Source organism: Sander lucioperca, chromosome 21, assembly GCF_008315115.2.
Source record: "Sander lucioperca isolate FBNREF2018 chromosome 21, SLUC_FBN_1.2, whole genome shotgun sequence".
Taxonomy (NCBI): domain Eukaryota; kingdom Metazoa; phylum Chordata; class Actinopteri; order Perciformes; family Percidae; genus Sander; species Sander lucioperca.
Genome location: NC_050193.1, coordinates 26,157,785 through 26,181,940, shown reverse-complemented (window position 1 = coordinate 26,181,940; position 24,156 = coordinate 26,157,785). Strand labels below are relative to the sequence as shown.

Genomic DNA, 24,156 nt, shown 5'->3' with positions numbered 1-24,156 from the left:
GCTGTCAAAAAGTAAAACCTAGTGACATTACCATTTAGCCCACACAAATAATGCTCCTTTTGGCTTAAAATATAGCTGCTATTTTCACTGCATCTTCATCTCAAACACCCATTATAATTGGCAGTAATTCAGTGTTGGCAAGCTGTGAAAATGTAATTTCCAGTTCAAGAGCTCCAATTGGAGCTTAGCTGAAGTGGAAGGCATTACACTGTCTGTTGAATTGGTTTTGCCAGCCTGAGATTACCCCGGCTCCTCTGCTGAGAGGGACGGGTTAATAGATCAACGGCGGAGGAGGCTGCGAGAGCGATATGGGCAGAGAGAAAAGAAAAGAGCAGGAGTGTGGTTATTTAGAGGTAAAGGAAGGAGAGAAGCATGTGGAGGGGTGAGGGGGGTAGTGAATGATTGGCTTGATTTCCCCTGTGCGACTCTCATCATTGGGGAGCCGATCTGTCTCCTATCAGCCCGGCCAGGAGCTCGCTGCATCTCCTAATGCCACTCCTGCCTACATTACATGGCTATTTGCAGGAAGGTGCTGTGCTTTGATGGTCAGACATATTGGTCATCATTGCCTCTTTGCAGGAAATAAACGAACAGAGGGGAAAGGCAATTTCTTATTTGGCTCCCCTTTCCATCCTCACTCCTATAAATACAGTGTGGAGATTTGCTATAGTGTGTTTATTCATGCTGAAAATCTGATATTAGGCCTTTGCTTTGTGGACGGTTGCTATTCTTTCTGTCTTTCTTGACCTTTTTTCCCTTGTTCTTTCTGTTGTCTGATTAATTTTGAGTGTGTGTGTGTGTGTTGCTTGTCTGTCAGCTGCTTTTGTGCTGCTGTGTTTTAAAGTTTCTTGGGATTTGTTCTGTTTATTGCCTGTCTGGTTCCTCTCTGAACCGCTTGGCTCGACCACAAGTCTGTGTGATAGTTGGATGTCTCTCAGGACTCCTCGCAGCTAACCGGGCAACGCTGGCACGTCTTTGTGGTTATGAGACAGCGGGCATGTGTTTGGTCCCACCTGGCAGGAGGAGATAGAGAGGGAGGGGGGCTTGAAGGAGCCTGAATGAGAGGCCTGTTGTGCCGCTGTGGGGAGCGGGTGGGCATATTGGAGAGCAGCAGGTGCTCAGCCAATCTGGGAGGTGGCCTGATCTCCCAAAATGGCCACCTCAAAGGAGGGTGAGCCTCTGATTGGCTGGCGATCAAAACTGACAGGGGCTGAAACCATGTTGCTTTGCCAAGGGCTCAGTCTGAGTGCACCTGGCCTGCAGTCCCATGACCGGAGATGTCTCAGACAGACCCTGTGTGTGGCGTTTGTGTGTGGCTGCTTTGAAGTCCTTGGTTCTGGCTTGTTTGTGTTGTGACCACATGGGGAGTGGAGGCCCGGTCAGTAGAGCTGGTGGGAGTGGCTTTGTCTGTCTGCCAGTCGCCATAGATGTGGCTTCTTTTCAGTGGATTCCTCTTTGTTTTTTTCAGCTAATTTGATTTTACTCTCACACCTCTCATCTCTCCAGGGGTGGCCGGTCAGTGTTCAGCCCCTTTGCAGATTATAATACTAATCAAACACCCACCAGTGCCGACACTTGACCAAACCCTGAGCCAAGAGTGTCCTCCTCCTCATCTTGTGTCTTTCGAGTGAATACTTGAAGGCCAGCAGAGCCATCTGGACACAGAGTACGACTGCTGCTGTTGCCCATGTACATTATACAGCATTGGTTGAAGTAAATAAAGGTTTAGGATATCATGCAAAGCTAGCGTTGTCAAAACACCAGAGGTGGCCTCATTTGTCAAGAAAAAGCCTGAAGAATGCACAGCTCCTACAAGATACTACATGGGGTTTTCAGGAACAGCCACATGCTTGAAGTCACAGTGAGATCACCCTCCCATTAATATGTATCTAGGAGTTATGATGTTTTTTTGTATTTAATGGTGGTTCATATTTATGTTTTTTACCAGAGAGAAATGCCTAGTTCAACAGGGCAGAATGATTCACTCCATGCCCTGTCTCCTCCTTGGTTCTCTTCTCTTGGACTTTTCTCCTTGACCCTGAATGACTCCTGACTCGGGAGGGCTGTGACCCAGGAAATGAAATTTTCCCAGAGGAAATAGTAACACACACACACACACACACACACACACACACCCTGCTGCTGACCCCCATCTGCAGCTTGCAAAGAAAAACGACAGCTATTATGTCATTATTTCCAGCCTCAGCAATAAAAGCCTGTAGAGGAAAATGAAGAGAGATAAGAGCAGGGGAGAGAACAGAAGACTCAATAGGACTGTCTAATGTTGTGAAATTGTTCATTTTTCTGTGTCAGGACAAAAGGGAAATCAATAGGAGATATTGATGTTAAGCTCTAGGTTCACTTGTATCGTTGCTGCTTTATCATTCTCTCTCTCTCTCTCTCTCTCTCTCTCTCTCTCTCTCTCTCTCTCTCTCTCTTTCTCAGAATAGGTATTTTGAAAGTGTGGTGATGTGTGTCTGTGTGTTTTTGTTGTGTGTGTGTGTTTTTTTCTTTTCTTAGAATGACATTAGAAGATTGTTTCAAAAAAAGGAAAACTTAAATAAATGAGTTTACATCAGGTTTCACATTTATCCAGAGCAGATTAGGACTATATGGAAACAATGACTTTGACCCAGTAATGCTTAGTGTAAAACACTCATGTGTCACCCAAGACAATCCTCGGTGTCACCAAGAGATCCACTGAGTCCTGTGACCTGCTCTGTGAAATTCACGGACCCAATCCTCATTCTGCAAGAGTGTGCATGTTCATATGTGCATTTGTGTATGTCTGTTAGTGTGCATCTGTGTGTGTGTTTGTGTGTGTTTGCGTGTGCTGCCCTTGAGCAGATGGCAGGACACCCCTGTGCTCAGCACCGTGCCATCACTCACCTCTGTAAATAATTAGTGTAGATGCTGTGAATGACACAGAGAGACTGTGTGCGTGTGTGTATATGTGTGTGTGGTAGGGTTCCACGATATTGACCAAATGTGATATTGTAATAATAAGCATGAATATTGCGATAACGATATTCATTTTTATATTCCTAAACATATATAAAAACACAAGTTTTGGGAAAACATATCAAAATAGATTAATAGAATATCAAAACAACAGGTTTTACACATATACTGTACCACAATATGGCATTTTTTGCATAGTGCATTAGCTTGAGCAACAGCTGTTGGCTTAAAGTCAAAGTACTTCCACGCTGGTGAGGAGGCATTACTTTTTGGCTACTAATGTTTTCTCTTCAATCTCCATAATGTCGTTGTCTCCCTGAGCCACACTCATGTTCTTACTTTTCTGTCTCTTCTTTCCTTTCGCTCCATACACTCGCTTCGCAGTTCGCACTCTCTCTTTCTGTTTTTTCGCTTCTCGCTTCTTTTGCTTCTTTCGCTGTCTCTGTCTCTTCACTCACGCTGTCGAAGTGTGCACATGTGACAGGGCAACTGGCCAATGAAATATATGGCTCTAAATTGATCACAACACACAGCCACAGGTGCATCTCTGTGTGTGAATCCCTGTGTTTAATCTCAGCTTTTCATTCTCTATGCTTTTCTAATCTCTGTTCATCTTCTCTTTCATTCGGAGCTGTCAGTCAGGTCTTTCTTTCTCTCACTTCCACCCAGCTTCATATTTCAAAGATACATCATTTTGTAAATAACACATTTATTCTAGAAATATAAAAGCTCTCATTCCTTGTTTCCAGGAGACAGACCTGAGTCAAGCTGTCTTGAATAATTACCTTCATCTTACAGTGCCATCATTATTGGTGCCCACGTGTGTGCTATACTGCAGGCAATGTACATAATTGTTCTTTTCCACATAGATCCTATGTGTGTGGGCCACACAACGTTACACATACAGACATCTACAATACACACCTACACACAAGTAATTAAGTCTGAAAATCTGAAATTAAATCACAAACAGGCTAATTTCCTCGGCAATGGCACAGTGAACAGATTTCTCCTCATACCTGGCCATTTAGAGTGAGTCTGTGTGTGTCATTGTCTTAGCAAAATGAGTAATCAGTGCTAGAGAGATAAAGACTGACTTATTGTTGAATAGAAGATGAAAAAAGAGGGTGGGAGGCTGATGGAGAAAAAGACAGAGAGCCTTTGTGAATGCGAGTGCTAGATATACACATCTATAATCTCCTTAATTTTACATGCTGTTTAATTAGGCAATCCATTTTTTAATACTGCCATTTTCCTTGGCCAGCACTTTCCGTCCCGAGGTAAGAGAGCTCTTTCTTCACTTCCATTTGCTGTCTGGCTCAGCCACTGAGACATTGGGGAACATTCTGGAAGCACTAAATCCATAAATGTAATATCCTAGTGAAGCTTTGTCAGTCATGGACACACCTGTACTTGAAAACATACACTGAAAACAATCTAAAGGCAAGTTGTTTCTGTGTTGGTCTGCTTCTGGGAGGCTCAAAGTGAATTTTTAGGTTCATAATAATCAGTTTTAAAACTATTCTTTGTTTCTCTGTTATCTCTGTCATTTTCCTTCTCGCTCATATCCAGTTAGACTACAGCTTTGTGTGTTTTGCATATTCAGACATCACACCACTCTGAATATTAAAAGATAAGCACCATCCATCAACATAAAGTGTCTGCTTTATTTATCGAGATTCATTTTCTTGTTTGTTTTATCGAAAAAACAACCTGGGTGTGCAGCTGCCAGTTGGCAAATATTTGATAAAAATTAGTTTATGAAGAAAAATGTTGCTGACGTTGTAAGTAATGACTACACACTTTCCTTTCACCCTAAAAGAATAGCAAGTGAAAAACATTTAGCTGCTTAGAGTAGATTTTCAAGGACTGTGTTATATATTATTTAACAAAAAGCCCCAGCCTGTACAAGAAAGCCATACACAGAGAAATAAATTGTGGAAAAGGGAAAACAAGTGCATCAAGGGAAATAAACCACTAAGTTAAGAAAAATTGTGAGTATTTATTTCAGCCAACCAGTTGTCAGCTGTGTTCCTGCACTTCTAACAAAATCACACGTCCTCATGGCTGCCAGCTTTAGCTAAGTCAAGAAACCTAAACATGCGCTTGTTTTTGCCGCAGGACATTTCCCCAGTGTGAGATGTGTTTCCGCTCGTGTGGCTGCAGTGGCCAGCTCTGAGCATTCAGCGCAGTCCTCTGACTCTACCGAGCTAACTTTCCTCCAGTTTGCCAGACCCCGACCCTGGCTCCAGGCCTGCCCTGGGGCTGTAGGACTCATTTATAAGCCAGGATGACATTCTGGTGTTGGAAGCATCCTCATAACCAGCTTGGTTGGTTTCTGACTGGTCTGAAAATATTGTAAACACCTAAATACATGTGATTTAACAGTACCTAATTAGGAGTACTGTATAGGGCTATCATTTGTCTTAAGAGAACTTAAATACTCTGTGGGATGATTGCTATTTCCCCTCTTAGACAATAACTACAGTACACGGTGTATGTTTTGTGAATATTTATTCTGGAATAGCTACCAAAGAAGTACACAAAAGTTTGGTCGAGGAAATACTTTGTTGGAGATTTTTTTGCTTTGGCCGGCGCTGTTTCTGGGTGATGGGTTTGTATAGTGTAAAGTCTCTCTGTGGGGGAGGCAGTGATTTATGTGTCATGCAGGAGGGAGGCTACACATATTGCTGACACAACTCAGCCATCACTAGGAGTTATGTCCACCCAAAAACACAAAGCAAACTCTTAAGGTGGACCAAAACAAGGCATTCAGTAGGCTTTGGTTATTACCCCTCACTCTTTCTCACTCACACACACACACACACACACACACACACACACACACACACACACACACACAAGCCTCCAGGCCGGCCCTCCTTCACTCGCTATTTGTTCATCTGTTCCTCTTTCCCCAGCAAGAAATGTATGCATTGCATAAATAAATAAACATGGATGCAAAGGCATGGACGCAAACATACACTTGCGATGCAAAACAAACATACCAGATCACACTGTAAATAAGCATATTTAAACATACTCACACAAGCAAATGAAAATGCTCTCCCAGTCCATAAAAAATGAGCAGTAAACCTACCTGCAGTATGCTGGAAAGAAAGAATACTAATTTGTTTTTATTCATTAGCAGATTGTTGCTCAACAATATGTGTCTTCCTTATCTCATTAGAAACACACAGACGGATGGATGCAATTGTTCATAACAAAGTGGAACAGAACTCAAAATAACAACGAAATGATAATGTGCATGATAACATGCATAAATAACACATACATTTGTGGTCATGGTCTTGACGTGTCAATCTCTCCCTCGCTTCACTCTTCTGAATCACCAATTGCAAGTCAGAGCTAGCCAGCTTTATACTGCTGCCATTTAACTGCAGAGGCAACCTATAACAACCAAGTCAGCAGCAGCAGTCCACATCGCAAAGTTGCCATTCTGATTCTTGCTCTGGCCTCAGAGTCTGAAAGCAGATGCTGCCAACTTGGTGATATGCCATCTCAAACTGGCAACGATGGCTGGACTGCAGCCAATTCAATCCCCCCCCGTATTAAACTACAAATCCTCACATAATAATACACAGCTGTGCTTGCATAGGCAATGCAAAGATTGATAAAATATACAGAAACAAGTATGTGTGTACAGTAGGCAGCCACAAGCACACACTTGTAAATCCACACAGACAACAGCAAACTACTGAAGCCGGTCTCAATGCCTTGATCCATCTCATCTTAAAGTTGAAAAGTCTGAGGAGTTTTGGGGAGTACAGTCATGGCACCATAGTGTCCTGAGTAGCCGATCAGGACAAAATGAGTGACCCTTAACCCTTGTGTTGTCTTCCTGTTGACCATGCACTTGTTGTCCTCCAACACAACTAACTCCCGGTCTGTTTTGCCTTTTTATAAAGCATAAAGTATAGTATCACCCAATTCTATTTTCCACCTTCTAGCCAACTTCATTCCAACTTATTACCAATAGTTTTACACTTATTTTTTTATTTATTTTTTATTTATGGTCAATAAACCACATTTACTGTACATGAAATTATACCTTATTTTGGAATAAAATTATTTCCACTATAGTGAAGATCAGATGAATATATGTTGATGGATTATCACAGACTGGTATATGTCAATGTTTAGTCAGGAAACTGTTTTGAACCCATTTTATTATTTTGAATGGCAGAACATATTTCCGATAAAGAAACTCTGAAAACGGGTCAAATTTGACCCGAAGACAACACAAAGGTTAATAATGCAGAGTAAGACAAAGCAGGAAGAGGGGAAAGGAGGTGGGCAGCCAGTGGAACACACTTCAGCCTTTGCGTCATATTGGTGTGCGTGCTCAGGGCTACACAGGTCTGATTAGGAATGGCTCAGTGGTTTTTTCCCTACCGATAAACCATCCATGTCCACATTTCCTGTGTCTCTTGTTTTCCTCGGTCCACTTCTGCTATTTCCTCCCGACGTGCTTTGCTTTTAGTTTTGCTGCCATGTCTGTGAGTTCTTCTGAGTGACTCTCCTCCGCCAGGTAACTGACAACATGTTTTGGACATCAGCGAGCTCATTAACATTCTGAAGCATCACTGCCACGGTTGCCATGACGTCAGTGTCTCTGTGGAAACCCATTCGGGGATCAGGGTCTGATTCACATTCTGCCACGATCATATTACTAGTCATCCCGTCAGGTTGTCAGAGAACACACTTTTAATAATTTGTTGTGTGTTTCTCGTCTGCTTTCTGTTCTCATAATAGTTGTAATTTACAACCAACATTGTTGTTCCAAGCCATGGATGATAAATAGTCTACCAGTCTGAAAGAAAAATCCAACAGCAGTGAGAGGTGACAAACCACCTGACTGGCTCTCTAATGTGTGTTTAATTGTCCAAACCAGACTCATATTGTATCAGAAAGCTAGCTTATGTGAGCAAGAGGAAGGATTTCAGCATCAGATTAGCTAGCCTGACAAACCTGTTCTGAAATACACAAGTGGACATGGGTTTTATTACTTTATAATCACCTCAACTGCCCCGGCGACAGGCTGAGACACTTTGTCCCCAGAGAGACTATGGATGAGGATCCTGTCTCCTCCAGTCTGGGTTACTTATTCTTATATCCAAAGGTGCAGCTCAATTATAATTATCCTAAGTGCTGTCCTAATTCACATGGTACATGGTATTACATACAAGCAATTTTTCATATCTATCAAGCCTATGGATTGCATTATACAAAGCAACATGATTAGTTTGTATTGTTTGTAATTGTTTAAAAAAATTTCATTTTATTTCATCTGCATTGTTGATTGCTAAAACTGGAGCATTGAACATTTACAGAGGTTGGTACTGCTGTCTGTACAGCCTCATACTGCTCTGGGTTTCGGCTTGCTGCTCTTCTGGCAGACAGTACTAATAGCATTTGTTCAAACCACAAGTGTTGTAAAACATCCTGTGAGCTTACTTTTGTGTCACAAAACAATCTACAAAATCGACATCATACCATTAGTGTGTAATTATATCACTATAGCTATAACAACTAATTATTGAGGATGTTTCATGTTATGCTGTCACTTGGTTTACATTGTTTTAAATGAGTTTTCGTGGTGGCTTATGTTTTACATATTTTACATGTTATTTCTTGTCTTTGTTCTGCTACTTAATAATGATATTTCATTTCTGCTTTTTTAATCTTTTCTTATTACACTCACCCTCTAAGATGATTACATTTTATTAGCCAGCTTCATGCCAGAGATGCTGGGATGTGATGACACTGTTATTGATCAAAAGGTTTTTTTAGTTCAGTTTTACCCAATTATCTAAACCACTTCATTGTAAGTAAAAAGAAAAAAGAAGGTGACCCTATTTTTGAAGCACAAAAAAGTTTTGCAATGTAGTGCATTACAACTGGAAATTTAGGTAATTATCTTAAAGGTCTTCCTTTCACAACGAATGAGTGAAAATAAATGGACTGAACCCTGCAAACTGTTTTTTTGTCAAAGGAAATCATATCAGGTTTCTAATGGAAAAAAAACTCTATCCTTTTTTATCCAAATTACATTTCCTGACATATTTCAAGATATGAAAGAAGTTCTCACAGCAGGTCAAACTGTAACAGGGAGAGGTGAGATTACTGTATTTTACATTATTGCCAGCAGTGAATAGATAATGTTCTCCCGTGCCTCGGTGGCTGACAGCGACGTGACATTTAAGGCACTAAACCCCCGACTGCTCCAGTCGAGCTGCTCGGTGGCCAAACTGTGGACAACTAAAAGGGCATCTCCCTAGTGTGTGACTATGTAAATGGTGACACCCTGTAGCAAATATGAGAATGCAAGTGGCTGAGGGGGTGGGTGGGGAATTTTGCGTTTTATTGACCTACCCCAAATAACACAAAAAGATGAGACTGTTTAAATAAACCATTCATTGTATCAGATTAAAGGGGTGGTTCAGAATTTTGGACATAGGACCTCATTTCCAAGTTAGCCAGTGTGTATATTTATCAACACTTTTCATCCAGTCCTTCCAGTTGCAGAGTTCGCTGGTGCTAGGCTAGCGCAAGTCAACAGTAACTGCTAGCCTGCCATAAAAAACAGTCTTACCCACTCCACAGTATACCCGAGGCAAATAAATTATAACACCAGACTATCGATGTAAATGTCTGTTGATAGAATGTTAGAAATAAAACTACCCTTGCATCACATTGCAATAGTTATACTTTGTTCCCTGTAGTTGGTAGCACAGGCTACAGCAGCGGCGGGGTGATATTACCTAGGCTACCGAGAAAGCCAGTTTACATGATAATCACGCAAGTTTGATAACACACTGGCTAACTTGGAAATGAGGTCCTATGTCCAAAATTCTGAACCACCCCTTTAAGATCTGAGACGTGTAGAATCATTGACTACATTTACATGCACATAATATTCCAGTTTTTGCTTTTCCTTATTCCGAAAAGACGATATTCCGACTACGCTGTTTACATGTAGCCGTGCAAAATACGATTTTTTTCAAGTTTTCCAGCGGTGGTGGACTTGTTGGACCATGCAAACACAGTGTCCCTCTTTAATTCCTTCAACCAGCTTCTTGAAAAGGTTGACACAGCGATGTGTGCGCATATCCAAAAACCTGTTGATATCCAAGTCTTTGATAATGTTTAAAACTAGCTGTGTTTCTCCTTCTTATCAGGTCTAGAGCCTTGCAAACTGTTGGCTGGTTGATTTGTGTACAGCAACCATAGCAACGCACAGAGCTGACCATAAGCTGTAAACAGGCAAGAGGCCGTAAACTGCGGTAAAAACCCTGATTGAGACGCATATTCCGAATGCACTGTCTACATGTCCAAAGAATGCTTCTAAAACCTGAATAATACTGGAATATCCCATGTCTCAATCGGAAAATGCTATATTCGGAAAAAGGCCTTAGTCGGAATATTCAACTAGAATATGCTGTTTACATGACCTGTATCAAATTCGGAATATCGTTATATTTCGAATAATAGCGGAATATTGTTGTGCATGTAAACATACTCAATAACATCTTTTAAATCACTTCTCAATCTTTTTTATTAATACTAGTACACTGTTTTATTTCCAACATGTCTGATCTGTTTTATTTATTACTGTTTTTTGTCTTATAAAATTGTTAGGTATTTTACTCAATTTTATTTTTTGTTTCATTTTTTATTTGCCATTCCAGACGTTTTAATCCTGCTTTAACCATATAAATCACTTTGTCACTTAAAGTGCTGTATGAATAAAGTGTATTATTATTTAATTGTCAGACTATAAGGAGCCACATAAACACAGCAGTCATATCAGATTGATGACCTTTTATCCTTGAATTTAAAAAAAAAAAAAAAAGAAAACTCAAGCAGTCTGCTGGATTGTCCCAAATATAGAACAGCTGCTTGCAAGGTCACAAAGTATTTCAACTGCCACTTGCTGCCTTAGTTATTCACCACATAATTAGCTGGTGACAGGTGGTTAGTTTGCCAGCTTGATCATATGGGCAGAAAACAAATATCCATTGGATTCAGACAGTTATTGGAGCAGAAAATGTATATCATGTAATAGACTCTGTAGCTGCTGAAAGCTAACAAGACTAATGCTGTGTCTCTAATCGCGCACTTCTGTATTTACATTTGCTTTTTTGAGTGCATGGTGCGTTCACACAGATGAAATATAGCCGAATCGCAGTGTGAGTATGAGTACCTGGATGGTGCACTTATAATGGCAAAAAGTTGATTGTGGAACGCTGGACACTACTCACCCTCAACGGGCGGCGAATTTGCGCTTCCTAGGATGGCGAAGGCATGTGCCGCCCTACTCTGCCTCTGATTGGCTTTCCCTGGTATTGTTATCCTAACTTAACCAATCTCACTTGTCATGCCTAAATCTAACCAATCCAACCAACCAAGGCAATGAGAACTAGCCAATCAGAGGCAGAATAGGGCGGATCATGCCTTAGCCATCCTAAGAAACGCAAATTTGCTGTTGCCATCTTTGCAACGTAGCGGAAAAAAACTTTGAACTCGAACGCCAAAACTATATAAATGTAATTCAATAAGTACCACTATACTGTAGTCGGATTATGAGAAAACAAGCCGGTATATATTTTGGCGGGCGACAATAGGTGGCGGTAATGCACCATTAAAAAAAAGATGCGGTCAATTGTTGTGATCGTCATTTCTGGTGCATAACGGCCTTGTGTGATTTGAGACAACACTACACTGTTGAAATTCACGCTTTACGCAAGTAAGTACATGTGTACACAGTGTAGTACATGGAAGTGACATTACGGAAGTATCCAAATTGAGACACAGCATTAGAGTATACAGCCATGCCAGTGGCTCTGTGAGGCTGTACTAAATACTAACATTAGCATGCTAACATGCTCACAATGACAATCATATTGTAGCATGTTAGCATGGTACCTTTTGCTAATTAGCAACAGACAATACATGTCATTACAATGTTCATTAGTTTTGCACGTATTTGGTCATAAACCAAAGTATTGGACAAAGTGAAATTTTGACCTGATGATGGCGCTAGAAAAAAAGTCAGAGGCTAATCAAAATGATTACAATTCATTCTGAGGGGGACATGAATTTGTGTAGTGAATATCATGGTAATCCCCCCAATAGTTTTTGAGACATTGCACTCAAATGTCAACCTAATGGTGGCACTAAAGGAAAAGTCAGAGGATCACCAAAGTAACTGGGATACATTGCCTAGGAACCGCCTGGATGTCTGTACAAAATTTGCCGCCAACCCATCTTCTGAATGTTGAAATATTTCACAATAAACCTTTGACCTGTTGGTGGCGCTAGAGTAGCCTGGTCCTACCAGACTCTTGTACATTTCATTTGTACAGAGAGTCTGGCCACTCTCCATTGACAAGTGTTAACTTCCTTGAAGGCGGGTACTCTGTTGAAGTTTAAAACTATTGGATTTGCCCAGAGCCACTCTGGTAGCCTGGCTCCGCCCTCCTACGTACTGTCTGGTAGGACCAGGCTAACAAGAGGGGAGACAACAACAACTATCGGCTTAGCATTGCTAGCGTTTGCCTTAGCCAACTCATTCACCACTAATGGAGCGAGCTGGAAAATCAAACTGTTCCCGAACCCCGTGGGGAGGAGGGCCACAACATCATGGCCACCAACAAAACTCAGCAAAGATTGTTCTTGCTCGGGCTTTAACTTCTGGATATTCGGCAGCGTTGCCACAACGGACCGCATCCTTCTCCACCGCCATTATGGAACTATAACTCTAACTAGCGCACGTCACAACCTCAACGTCATCGTTCTCAGCCACTCCCTCTGTTCGCTGATTGGACCGCCAAATATTTGGTTGGAGAAAACCCAAGACTATACCGCAGACGGAGTACTGAAGGAAAATGAAAATTGAGCGGAAGTACGTAGGAAGGCGGAGCCAGGCTAGCGCTAGAGTAAAGTTCGGGAAATAATCAATGTCTTTAGGATTCATCTTCTGGGCACCATTAATGTCTGTACAAAATATCCAGGCTATCCATGAAAGAGTTGTTAAAATATAATAGATATAATAAATAATCTAGACCAAAGTGGTTGAGAGACCAACCAACATTGCTATCTGTAGAACTATGACCAGTATCATATAAAGTATACTTGAAAGCAATACTTGAGTACAAGTATCTTACCAGAAAAAGACTTTCGCAGAAGTTAAAGTCACTTTTTAGAATGTAACTTGAGTAAAAGTCTTACAATATCTGATATTTACTCTACTTAAGTATCAAAAGTAATTTTCTGATATTAAATGTACTGAATTATTAGAAGTAAAAATAAATAAAATCTTTGATTCTGAACTTTATTGTGACTTCCTAATAGTAAAGCATTATATTCAGGGTTTCCACATCCTTCTTGAACATCAACTCAAACAACATGATTTGAATTTTTTTGTGAAAAATGTTCCTAAGACCCCTCAAATAATAATAAGAAAAATAATAATTAGATTTTTTTTTTTTTTTTTTTACAGTGCACTCTGTATCACTCACTACGTGGAATCAATCTCCCCTCACCATTCATCTGTTGGTGTCGTCCTGCACTGCAGTCTGTTTTATTTTTATTTCAAGAACTGTCAACTGGTCGAAATGGCCGTGTTTTAGAGAGAGGTCTTATAGACTAGACGCAGTCCAGCTGGCGCATCGCCGTGACTAGTTGCAGTCTTTTCCTGAACAGAGGTGGCACTAATGAGCAAAGGCTACCGATGTTGCTCTTTCTACGGACTAGAAAAAGAAGAAAAAAGTAAACAACGGCAGAACTGGCTGCAGCATTGACGTCAATGCTTTGACTTGATTCGATGACCTACATCGTCGGATCAAGCCTTTCATTCACCATAAAAGAACTCTTCTTAACCTAGTAAGTTTACAAGAGAGACTTGCGGTCGCTCTGAAAGTCCTGGCATCCGGTTGTCGGCGAACCCGTTCGGCCTCCTGTTTCCGCTTTGTCGCGCGCCGCTGAAAAAAAAAGAGCCGTGCGCGACCTCTGCTCGCGTGCCATAAATCGGGCGCGCCGGCAGGATATTACGTCATTTTGACGTCACGATGGCGTGCGCCACCTTGGATGCGTCCAGTATAATTCTCGCTTTACGAGCGGCCGCTTGCACAGTAACAGTATGTGGACGAGCGAGGTAGAGAGTTACTGAAGAGAGAGAGAGCCAGGCAGCATTAAAACAAAGCAGTAAATCAGAGAAATAAAATGTTGTTTTCGCCAATTTATCACTCAAAATGCAACTGTAACAAGTATCTCACTATCATTAACGTTATCCAAATTATATATTAGAAACAACAAATAATATATCCAGCTACAAAAAAGCCGGAAAGTCGAAAGTTAGACGTACAAAGAGTCAATGGCTATGAAGATGATACACCGTCTTGTCTCTTCTCATTGGTTTAAACGGGCAGCTTTCAGAATGCTGCAGACCAGTGTGTTGCAAGTAGCTGCAGGATTTATCTTGTCTCGTCGCAAATCTTTGGTCTGGACTTGCTACCGCACACACAGTGAGTGATACAGAGTGAAATTGTAAGTTGTTATTAATGACTTTTACTTGCTTCACTTTAGCTACATTTACTTGAGGTAAAGATAAAGGAATATTTTAGTTGGCTATAGAAAACAATAGTCTAGCTAGTGTAAACGAGTGAAATACAAGAAATAGCTCGCCTAATAAGGTATCCGAAGCTCTCTATTCTTTACCATTAATATAACATGCTTTCTCTATAGTATTAAAAACAATATCAGTCCCTAAATATCTTAGTGTCACTGTTAATGCTATTATAACAGTATATCCTTCAATTCATTGAACAAATGGATACTGGAAGATATTTTAGGAGAGAGAGAGAGGCACCAAGGCATAGCCTAAACTAAATTATTTCATGATATTTATTATATATGCTTGATTCTGACCAACATAACTTTCTGCATTCCTTTGCTGTAATAAATTAAACAAGTATGTAGATGTTGCCTAAATGTAGACTAGGCTACAGTGGGGCTCGAAAGTGTGGGCACCCCAGGTAAAAATTTGTATTAATGTGCATAAAGAAGCCAAGAAAAGATGGAAAAATCTCCAAAAGGCATCAAATGACAGATTAGACATTCTTATAATATGTCAAAAAAAGTTAGATTTTATTTCCATCATTTACACTTTCAAAATAACAGAAAACAAAAAAATGGCGTCTGCAAAAGTTTGGGCACCCTGCAGAGTTTATAGCATGCACCGCCCCCTTTGGCAAGTATCACAGCTTGTAAACACTTTTTGTAGCCAGCCAAGAGTCTTTCAATTCTTGTTTGAGGTATCTTCGCCCATTCTTCCTTACAAAAGTCTTCCAGTTCTTTGAGATTTCTGGGCTGTCTGTCACGCACTGCTCTTTTAAGGTCTATCCATAGATTTTCAATTATGTTGAGGTCAGGAGATTGTGAAGGCCATGGCAAAACCTTCAGTTTACGCCTCTTGATGTAATCCACCGTGGATTTTGAGGTGTGTTTAGGATCATTATCCATTTGTAGAAGCCATCCTCTCTTTAACTTCAGCTTTTTCACAGATGGCATCAAGTTAGCGTCCAAAATTTGCTGAAATTTTATTGAATCCATTTTTCCTTCTACTCGTGAAATGTTCCCTGTGCCACTGGCTGCAATACAACCCCAAAGCATGATTGATCCACCCCCATGCTTAACAGTTGGACAGAGGTCCTTTTCATTAAATTCTGTGCCCTTTCTTCTCCAAACGTACCTTTGCTCATTCCGGCCAAAAAGTTCTATTTTAACCTCATCGGTCCACAGAACTTGTTTCCACAATGCATCAGGCTTGTCTATATGTTCATTTGCAAACTTCAAACGCTGATTTTTGTACAGGTATCTCTTTATAGTGGAATGGTGTACCACAACTTCAGTGTCTGCCAGATCTTTCTGGATGGATCGTGCAGTCAAACGTGGGTTTTGACTTGCTTTTCTCACAATCCTGCGAGCTGTTCTGTCTGATATTTTTCTTGGTCTTCCAGACCTTGCTTTAACTTCCACTGTTCCTGATGACTGCCATTTCTTAATTACATTCCGAACAGAGGATATTGGCATTTGAAAACGCTTTGCTATCTTCTTATAGCCTTCTCCTGCTTTGTGAGTGTCAACTATTTTCAGTTTCAGTTTTCTAGACAACTGCTTAGAAGAAGCCATGGTGCTGATTGTTGGGGCAAGGTCAGATGAGTCTGGGCATATAAAACCTTTGAGATTGACATCACCTGGTCTCTCCAGACGATGATTGAGAACAATCCATGACACTGTCAGGTCTCAGCTTGCCAAAGGGGGCGGTGCATGCTATAAACTCTGCAGGTGCCCAAACTTTTGCAGACGCCATTTTTTTGTTTTCTGTTATTTTGAAAGTGTAAATGATGGAAATAAAATCTAACTTTTTTTGACATATTATAAGAATGTCTAATCTGTCATTTGATGCCTTTTGGAGATTTTTCCATCTTTTCTTGGCTTCTTTATGCACATTAATACAAATTTTTACCTGGGGTGTCCAAACTTTCGAGCCCCACTGTATATATGAGCATACATACATAGATAAATACATACATACTAGAACTGTTATTCATCTCGCCATCAGGTTATTAAATTCAGACATATTTTAAATCCTTGTCAACCATATTGCAACGAGCTAGTTCAGCGTAGCATGCCTGACTGGAGTAGTGTGTTTTTCTTTAGGAGTGGGAAGGGCAGTTTCGTCATTTGGGCTGCCTTGTTGAGTGCAGTGGCACTGAAAACATTATATTTCACATAATTTAAGCTCTTTTTTAAAAAATGAAATAGGATTAGTCCAACGAATCGTTCAGTTTGTAATGCGCACCTAACCGAAAGCCTCGTACCGAACGGTTCAATACGAATACGTGTATCGTTACACCCCTAGTAATTAAATAGTCTTATTTTGACCTGCAACTTATCTAATAGAGAGAGGAATTAGGTATGGTATTACTTTACCACACATTTACACAGGCAGATAGATAGCGGTTAAGTCTTAGCCTAAAGAAGTACTCAGCAGGAGCACAGTCTGGCCTAAGTAAATCCCCCCCCATGCAGCTTTGATGTATCTAAAAGCTAGCATTAGAGTTTATAAGTAAGATTTTGCAAGGGAAAGTTTTGCATAGCCTCAGGGCTAAGCCCCCCCTGTCTTTCAATCCTAGTGACGTCCCTGCAAGCAACTCATACACAACCTCTAATCCCTCAGAGAAATACTGTAGTGCATCCACCTGAAAACACATGATGGAAAAAAAACCCTGCCTTCTAAAATATCAATAACTTCTCCATCAGTTAATCTCTCCCTGCTCTGCTTTTCAACATTTTTTTTTTAATCTGCAATAAGATGCTGGTCCCAGATGTAAATTTAGACACATATTCAGATAAAGACATACATGCAACACACACACACACACACACACACACACACACACACATTGACAAACTATATGAACGCACACTGACACATTTTAATTAGCAGCACTTTAGTGCAGAAAGCACTTAACCATAGGATAATTAATCTCCACAGTCTGTGTTTTCACTGCTAAACCATTTCAGGGAGGAGCCAGGTTGTTCTCTACTTTGTTGAATTCATCTGCTGGGAAACAGGAAACAATAAGTTCAAAATATCAAGAGGTAACAGGGGAAAGGTCGTCAGATTAATATGCTGTTGAAGGCATTTGCTTGTGCACTACACTGATTTTGTGTGTGTGTGTGTGTGTGTGTGTGTTCAGCTTGGTCACACACTGCCTCTCATTACAAATCCTCTCATGACTGTATGCAATTTGTGGCTCTGCTCTGTAGCCTTTTGTCAGCAGACAGCTAAGTTCTGTCTCTGTCCATAACTCGTCCTCAATGTGTCTCTGTCAGTTGCTCTGTCTCTCTTTCTCTGCCATCTCTGGGGACACAACCCCATCTGCAAATTGTAGTAATTAGCCAAGAACGTCTGCGATCTCGTGCTTCCTGTGCACATGACGTCAGCTCTGGCCGCTCAGAGATAAGATGACTAGGCTCTCTGTGCTTCTCAGAGCCACTTGGAATAGCAGAGAATGGAAGGGAAACTCAAGAATGCAGAATCAGAGCGTGAACCCATGAAGGTACTTCTAATCCTCCTGCCGTCTCAGCATTAAAGGGCAAATGGCTGATCAGATTGCTGAAATCGAGGCGAGACATCCTGCAGTAATAAACCTGCCTGTGAGTTGGAGTAGATTAAGATAAACTCTGATGCCTAATTATACAAACAAAGCAGCAGCTGATTTCTCTTCATCTTGGCGAGATGTACACATCTGTGTGAGCGTCTGGGTGACTGCTTTATTTGATGAATATGCGGGCTGATGGGGAAATACAGGCCAGTGCAACAGAGATGATGCTGCCCAATGCCCACTCTCTTTAACGCACAAACACACTCACACACACACTGGCACCACAAGACTAATCCTCTTAAGTCTCAGTCCAAGCTGTGCGGCACAGCAGGTCTTGTGCCCCTGCTGTGGGTGCTGGCCTCATTTCCACTGCTCATTTCCTGCCCTGGGCAACACCTTCCTACAGCTCCTCTGTGACTCATGTGTTCATCCAAAAAAATGCCCCACCATATTTTTTTCTGCTTAAGGAATACACCACTAAAACTCTGTCTTTTGAGTATCAAACATTCACCTTCTTGTAAGCTTTAAAGCTGGCTCTGAAAGTTAGTAGCTTTTTCCTTTTGCAGAGTAGTGTAGTAGCTTCGATTCACAGCAGGTACAATAGATTACAATGAAAAATCAGTATCAAAACGTCTCCATGTCTACATCACTGATCCATATCTTCAGTTTGTTTCAAACACTAATAGTTTCACCACAACCACAAAGGCAGATAAATATTTGTGTAGCTGAAATGGGTTTTTTTTCTTGACAGAACCCCTCAGAATTATTTTGCCTGTTGGGAACCACTGATCTAGAGCATACTGACCATACGGATCAATGGCAGTGAAGATAATTATGCTGCAGGAGTGGCTTGAGAACTTTCTTTGATTGTTTAAATACATCTCAACCCCCCCCCCTTTTATTTTATTTTGTTTTACTTTTTCCACGAGTCCATTGTAAAACCTGTGAATCCAGTGGCCGGGTTGGGTCAGTGGGTAGAGCAGGCGCACATATACTGAGAGGTTTATGCCTTGACGCAGAGGTCCAGGGTTTGAATCCAACCTGTGACAATTCCCTGCATGTCTCTCCCCTTTCTCACCTAGTTGTCCTATCAATTAAAGGTGGAAAAGCCCAAAAAAATAACCTTAAAACCTGTGAATCCAAACCCAATCTACAACTTCTGTCCTGGGAAAGAACAAGTTGGTAACCTTTCAGAGCCACCTTTCATACCTACAGGAGTTGAGTATTAAAGCTGTGTTTTTAGTGTAATATTATTTTACTACTTCCACCCACCCACCGTCTATCACTTCCTATTCTGTTTCTTGTCTTAGCTTGTTTCTCTCTTCATCTATCCCAGTTTCTATGACATTTCATCCATCATTTGAGCTCATCTTGTCAGTGGTTTAATGTCTAGCATGGTGCAACGATGGCTAAGTTGACAGACAACACTGACAGTTGTAAAGGTAAATCTTTCAGTTGCTGCCAGTGTTATGACTTACAGTACACAGAGCCTGTCTACTCTCACCTCCACCTAAATGCTGTCAGGATACAGCAGCTTGCCAACTTCAAAAACACTCCAGACAGACAGTCCTGCTGCCTAAGAGAAACTGTCCACATTGAGACTGACCAATGGACTGTATTACAGAAAGAGCTCAGGGGGAAAAAAAACGCTTTGAAAGGTCTGGATCAACTGGACAGCAAAATTGTTCTCTGCGAATGAAAGAGCTCACATGTCATGTCATCTGTCGTACTGAATAGGCTTCAAGCTCCTGAAACAGTATGGAGTCCGTCATTTAAAAACACTACATTAGTGCTCTGGTGCTGCTGCATTGCAGTTCAATTATGTTTTTGCCAGTTGGGGGTTCTGCACAGTGTGCACATTACATTGAAAGACTGTCTCATTCCTCAGGCTGCAGTGATGTTTGACTTGCATGGTACGATGAGAACACAGAGTTGACATTAAAACAGGAAAAGGACAGTTGTTATTCACAGATGTGGCGTTTGAAGGCTGGTAGAAGAATGCACATGGATGGGAAGTTGTAGAGAAAAGATTGAGGATTGTGAATGATTGTTCCTTCTGAGCATAATGATACAGTTGGTTACAGTCTGTAACAATTATATGATTTACATCTGATGCCATGTAATGAAAAAGTCATCCTTTCCCTCTACAGTCAATCTGTTGCTTTATTTTAGACTTTAGTGAAAGGAAAACAAAAAAGCCCTAACATTTTACCACTTTATTTTCCACAAAGAAACATCTTTAAAATAGAATAGATTTTAGCATTAACGTTAACTTCAGTGAATGAAAACTGACACAGTTGGAGGTGATGACAAAAATTGTGTTAAATGAGCAAAATAAAATCAGATATGTTGTGACTTCTAAAATGCACTTGTGGTAGTAATGCTCACACACCCCACCTCAGTATTACAGTGTTGCAAAATATTTTTTCCAGCTCCTAATGTTTGGTTTGAGCCTTCATTCATCTAGTCACTAGAATCCCTTTTCGGCATTACTGTACATTTCCTCTCAAATATGGCAACAGGCACAAACTTCAGACAGTGCAGCTAGCTACAATTAGTCCTCATGTTCGCTGAGCAACACAGTCTGTGAAAACAACAAGCTTCATTCCCAGACGTCCTGCTTCAACATGGTCTTCCTCACACGCTCTTCACCCTCCTCACTGCTGCTTCGCCGTGGTGCCTTCCTCCTATTAGAGTGGTTTCAGGAAATTAATTCCTCTTTAATACCGGGACTAGACTGCATTTCCACTATCACAGCTTCCTCGTGTCCAGAGGGTTAGTCCAATTTGAAAACAACACAAATACTGCATGTAAACAGCTTAGAAAATATGCACACACTCAACAGAAAAAAAATCCAAAGCATTTCTTTCCACAGCGCAGTGTTTCTTTTTTCCTCACTACTCTGCAGTGCAAAAAAATAAAATAGGAGAAAAAAACAACAAAAAAACAATAAATAGACTTCCTCTGTTATATATTTCTGTGTTTATGTATGTACATATATTTATAGTGATGGGTCTCTACATGAGCACACAGCTCTTGGCCCGGTCCTTCCTCATGGCCGGGGCCTCGTCCATTTGCTCAGTCCGGCCCGGCAGGGGTGGGAGGGGCAGCTGTGACACTCGCTTCAGGCCTCTGCGGGAACTGCTGCGTTTTAGCTGTGGCTTGTGGGGCCGCCGCACCGACGCTACCGTGGTGACGTGGAACACGTCCCGAACGCTGTTCTCCGACACTTTAGAGGTGCACTCTACGTAGGCCACCGCCCCCATCTGTCGAGCTATCGTGCTGCCCTGGAACACGGACACAGGCAAAGCAAGAAACTATTAGCAAGCAAGCAAACTTCATTTATGTTTTTCAAAACACAAGAAACAAAATAAAAAATACTTTACGGGACGCATAAAAGAGGAAAAAGGGGAGACTACATGCAACATTTCATCTGCAGTGCCACAGAAAATATCAGCTTGTAGAATTTACATCTTCACAATACATTTCTGTTGCACCTTTTCTCCTTTCAATGGTTTTCTATTCTGCCTCTTTTTTAATGGAACTCCTGACCGTGACACAACAATGTCTTCTCTCCTTTTTCCTTTTAGAGGTTGTGCTAGGCAAGAGTTTACTCATCATCAAGGGCTGTGTGAGCGCTTCACAAAGAAAATGAAATTTTACAATATGCACCCCATCTGTCATTGTACCTTGGCATAAGCAGGTGCTACATCTCAACAGTGAAAGAATAAATGTCCCCGAAAAAGGCAGCAGATCTGAGACAAAGATGTCGATCCAAACCGTAGACTGAATGTCAATGATCTAAACATATTTGGAGACAAATGAAGCTCCATTATCTGAGACATGAATAATGTAGATGCTCTGACTCGGTCTGTGGTAGGAGAGTGGGAAGAGAGCCCACTGGGCCGGTGTTGACATGGTCTATGCAGCTATTTAGACAGAAGAGACTAAACTCTAACAGAGCTCCTCCAGCACTAGAGCTCACCCCTGAGTAATGTTACAACATACCCAGTTAATTGAAACCGTAAATTGTTTGCTCGAGATCAAATCAGAGACAAATTTAATTTTAGAGTCCCTCTGCCTTTCTCTTTGCTGCAGTACGGCCTCGCTCTTGCTACATGATCAAGACTTTAATCCCACATTCACGCAGGATTAAGACATGCAAAAGTTGTAACAGATGAGACAGGACTGCATCTCCCATGACCCTAAAATCGCAAGCTCTCCAAAACAGAGAGCTTTTCATCCTTAGTGGACTTGGTTTGATTTGTATCGCGGTTGTGCACTGAGCTGCATATAAGAAGCAATAAAGTCCTCATTAGGTAGAACGGCAGATTTAGATTGAGGGTGGCGGTGGCGACTGGAGGGAGCCAAGGTAGAGATTGTTGTGACAAGCGGAAAAGCTTGATCGGATCTCGGGCAGATTAGTGCAGAAATGTCAGGAGTTCACCCAGTGGTCACTTTCGCTGGCGACTCCTCAGCTGTGTTGGAATTCCATTCAAGATCACCAACAGGATAGCAACACACGCTATTGGATTAGAGCACCAAAATGTTTATTGTGCACATCTTTGGCATCTGCTGTGTGACACATTTACTGGGCATGTTAGAGGGACGGACAGTAGTGGGCTCAGATGAAAATAGTGACTGAGAAGAAGCAAAACAATAGCTTAATCAATAATGTACGCCTGGCCACAAATGGTCCCCAGCTATTTTACATTAGCTCTATGTTTTGCCACTCAATCTTTTGTTTACGTATCTTATTTACATGTCTGTTGTTTTCCGTTGGTGAATTTGTTTGGAGGCTGCGTGCTTTTAGCCTCTGGTGAGCTCTCAGACAGCAGTAGAAAAAAGGCTCCTTTGTTCTGAGGGCTTTTGTGTGGTGGTGAAAAAGCCCCTCCACTTTTTGTATGTCCAACACAGGAGAGCACAAAATGAACACGCTGAAAGCTGATTAAAATTCACAGATTTACAGAACAGTTTATCATCCCCTCCCACTTCTCCCCATCCTCTTGGCTTAGAGGTCAGGGCGGCCTGTGATAAAAGGACTCACTCATTTATCAATGTCTGTTTTTCTATTCATCCTGCAGTCCCCAGATCTGCATGAATATTTCATTTCAGGGAAAAATGTGTCCCTAGACATAAACTCCACTAACTGCCCGTGCCTCTTCCACAGCCCTTGCCACAGCAACCTTACTACGCTTGTCAGCAAATTTCGGTCAAACTGCCAACCCCAGCAACATGTCCCTGAGGGGTTTGCACACAGCTCTTATTCTGCGGTGGCGTGAGCCCCCTTTCACACTCCTGTCCTGTGTGACTTCACCAGAGAGGCAATGCCGCTGCTGATCCAAGATGGAAAAATCGTATATAATCGCTGGATTGCTTTCTAATTTCTTTTCCTGCATCCGTTGTTGTTTTCAAGTCTGTCTTTTTTTTCTCCAGGGCACCTTCCAAGTCCCTCACTCATTACTCACCCCACCCCTTTCTCCTCACATATCCATCATCTGCTTGTTCTCACCTGCTCGTGGGTGACAGGGATGAGGCGCTGCTTGGAGAGCTCCCTCAGGGTGCTGACGTCTGTCCTCATGTCCAGCTTACAGCCCACCAGCACCACTTTGGCATTGGGACAAAACTCCTGCGTCTCCCCTTGCCACTGTTGAGACATGAACCGACAGAGAGACACAGAAATATATCATTGATTGTGCCAAATACGAGAATAGAGCCTCCTGAACTGACTGGTGAGTCACTGAGATACAGTGCTGCTGACCTTTGGCTTCTCTGACACTGGATACCTGAGCTTGAGGGAGATCAATGCTCTCCTGATAAAAGGGGACAAAAATCTAATTGCGATTTTCCTGCCAGATATTGCGATTACGATTCAATTTGCGATTATTATTTTTAGCTACATATCGCACCTTCTACGATCATGTTAAATAAAGTAATACAAAATAAATGAAAGATCCACTGAAGATCTGTGGTATGTAACCTTATTCCAGAATTTATC

General features: G+C 41.4%; 1 protein-coding gene and 2 long non-coding RNA genes across 3 annotated transcripts in view; all 3 read right to left on the bottom strand.

The window, feature by feature from the left end:
• Positions 1-202: 202 nt before the first annotated feature.
• LOC118494150 lies at positions 203-12,194 on the bottom strand. Its single transcript, XR_004896233.1, has 3 exons — positions 12,138-12,194; positions 1,581-1,586; positions 203-212 (listed from the first exon to the last, which is right to left on the bottom strand). It is a non-coding gene; the product is annotated as an uncharacterized LOC118494150 (long non-coding RNA).
• Positions 12,195-15,110: 2,916 nt separating this feature from the next.
• LOC118494149 lies at positions 15,111-15,845 on the bottom strand. The gene is made up of 2 exons (XR_004896232.1): positions 15,772-15,845; positions 15,111-15,741 (listed from the first exon to the last, which is right to left on the bottom strand). It is a non-coding gene; the product is annotated as an uncharacterized LOC118494149 (long non-coding RNA).
• A 4,458-nt stretch (positions 15,846-20,303) lies between these two features.
• Positions 20,304-24,156, bottom strand: part of rnd2 (Rho family GTPase 2) — a 30,091-nt gene continuing 26,238 nt past the window's right edge. The window contains exons 4-5 of the mRNA XM_031318952.2: positions 23,671-23,805; positions 20,304-21,445 (exon numbers count right to left, since the gene is read on the bottom strand). Of these exons, the coding sequence (XP_031174812.1) occupies positions 21,176-21,445; positions 23,671-23,805 (405 nt within the window). The 3' untranslated portion in view covers positions 20,304-21,175. The remainder of the gene's footprint in view (positions 21,446-23,670; positions 23,806-24,156) is intronic.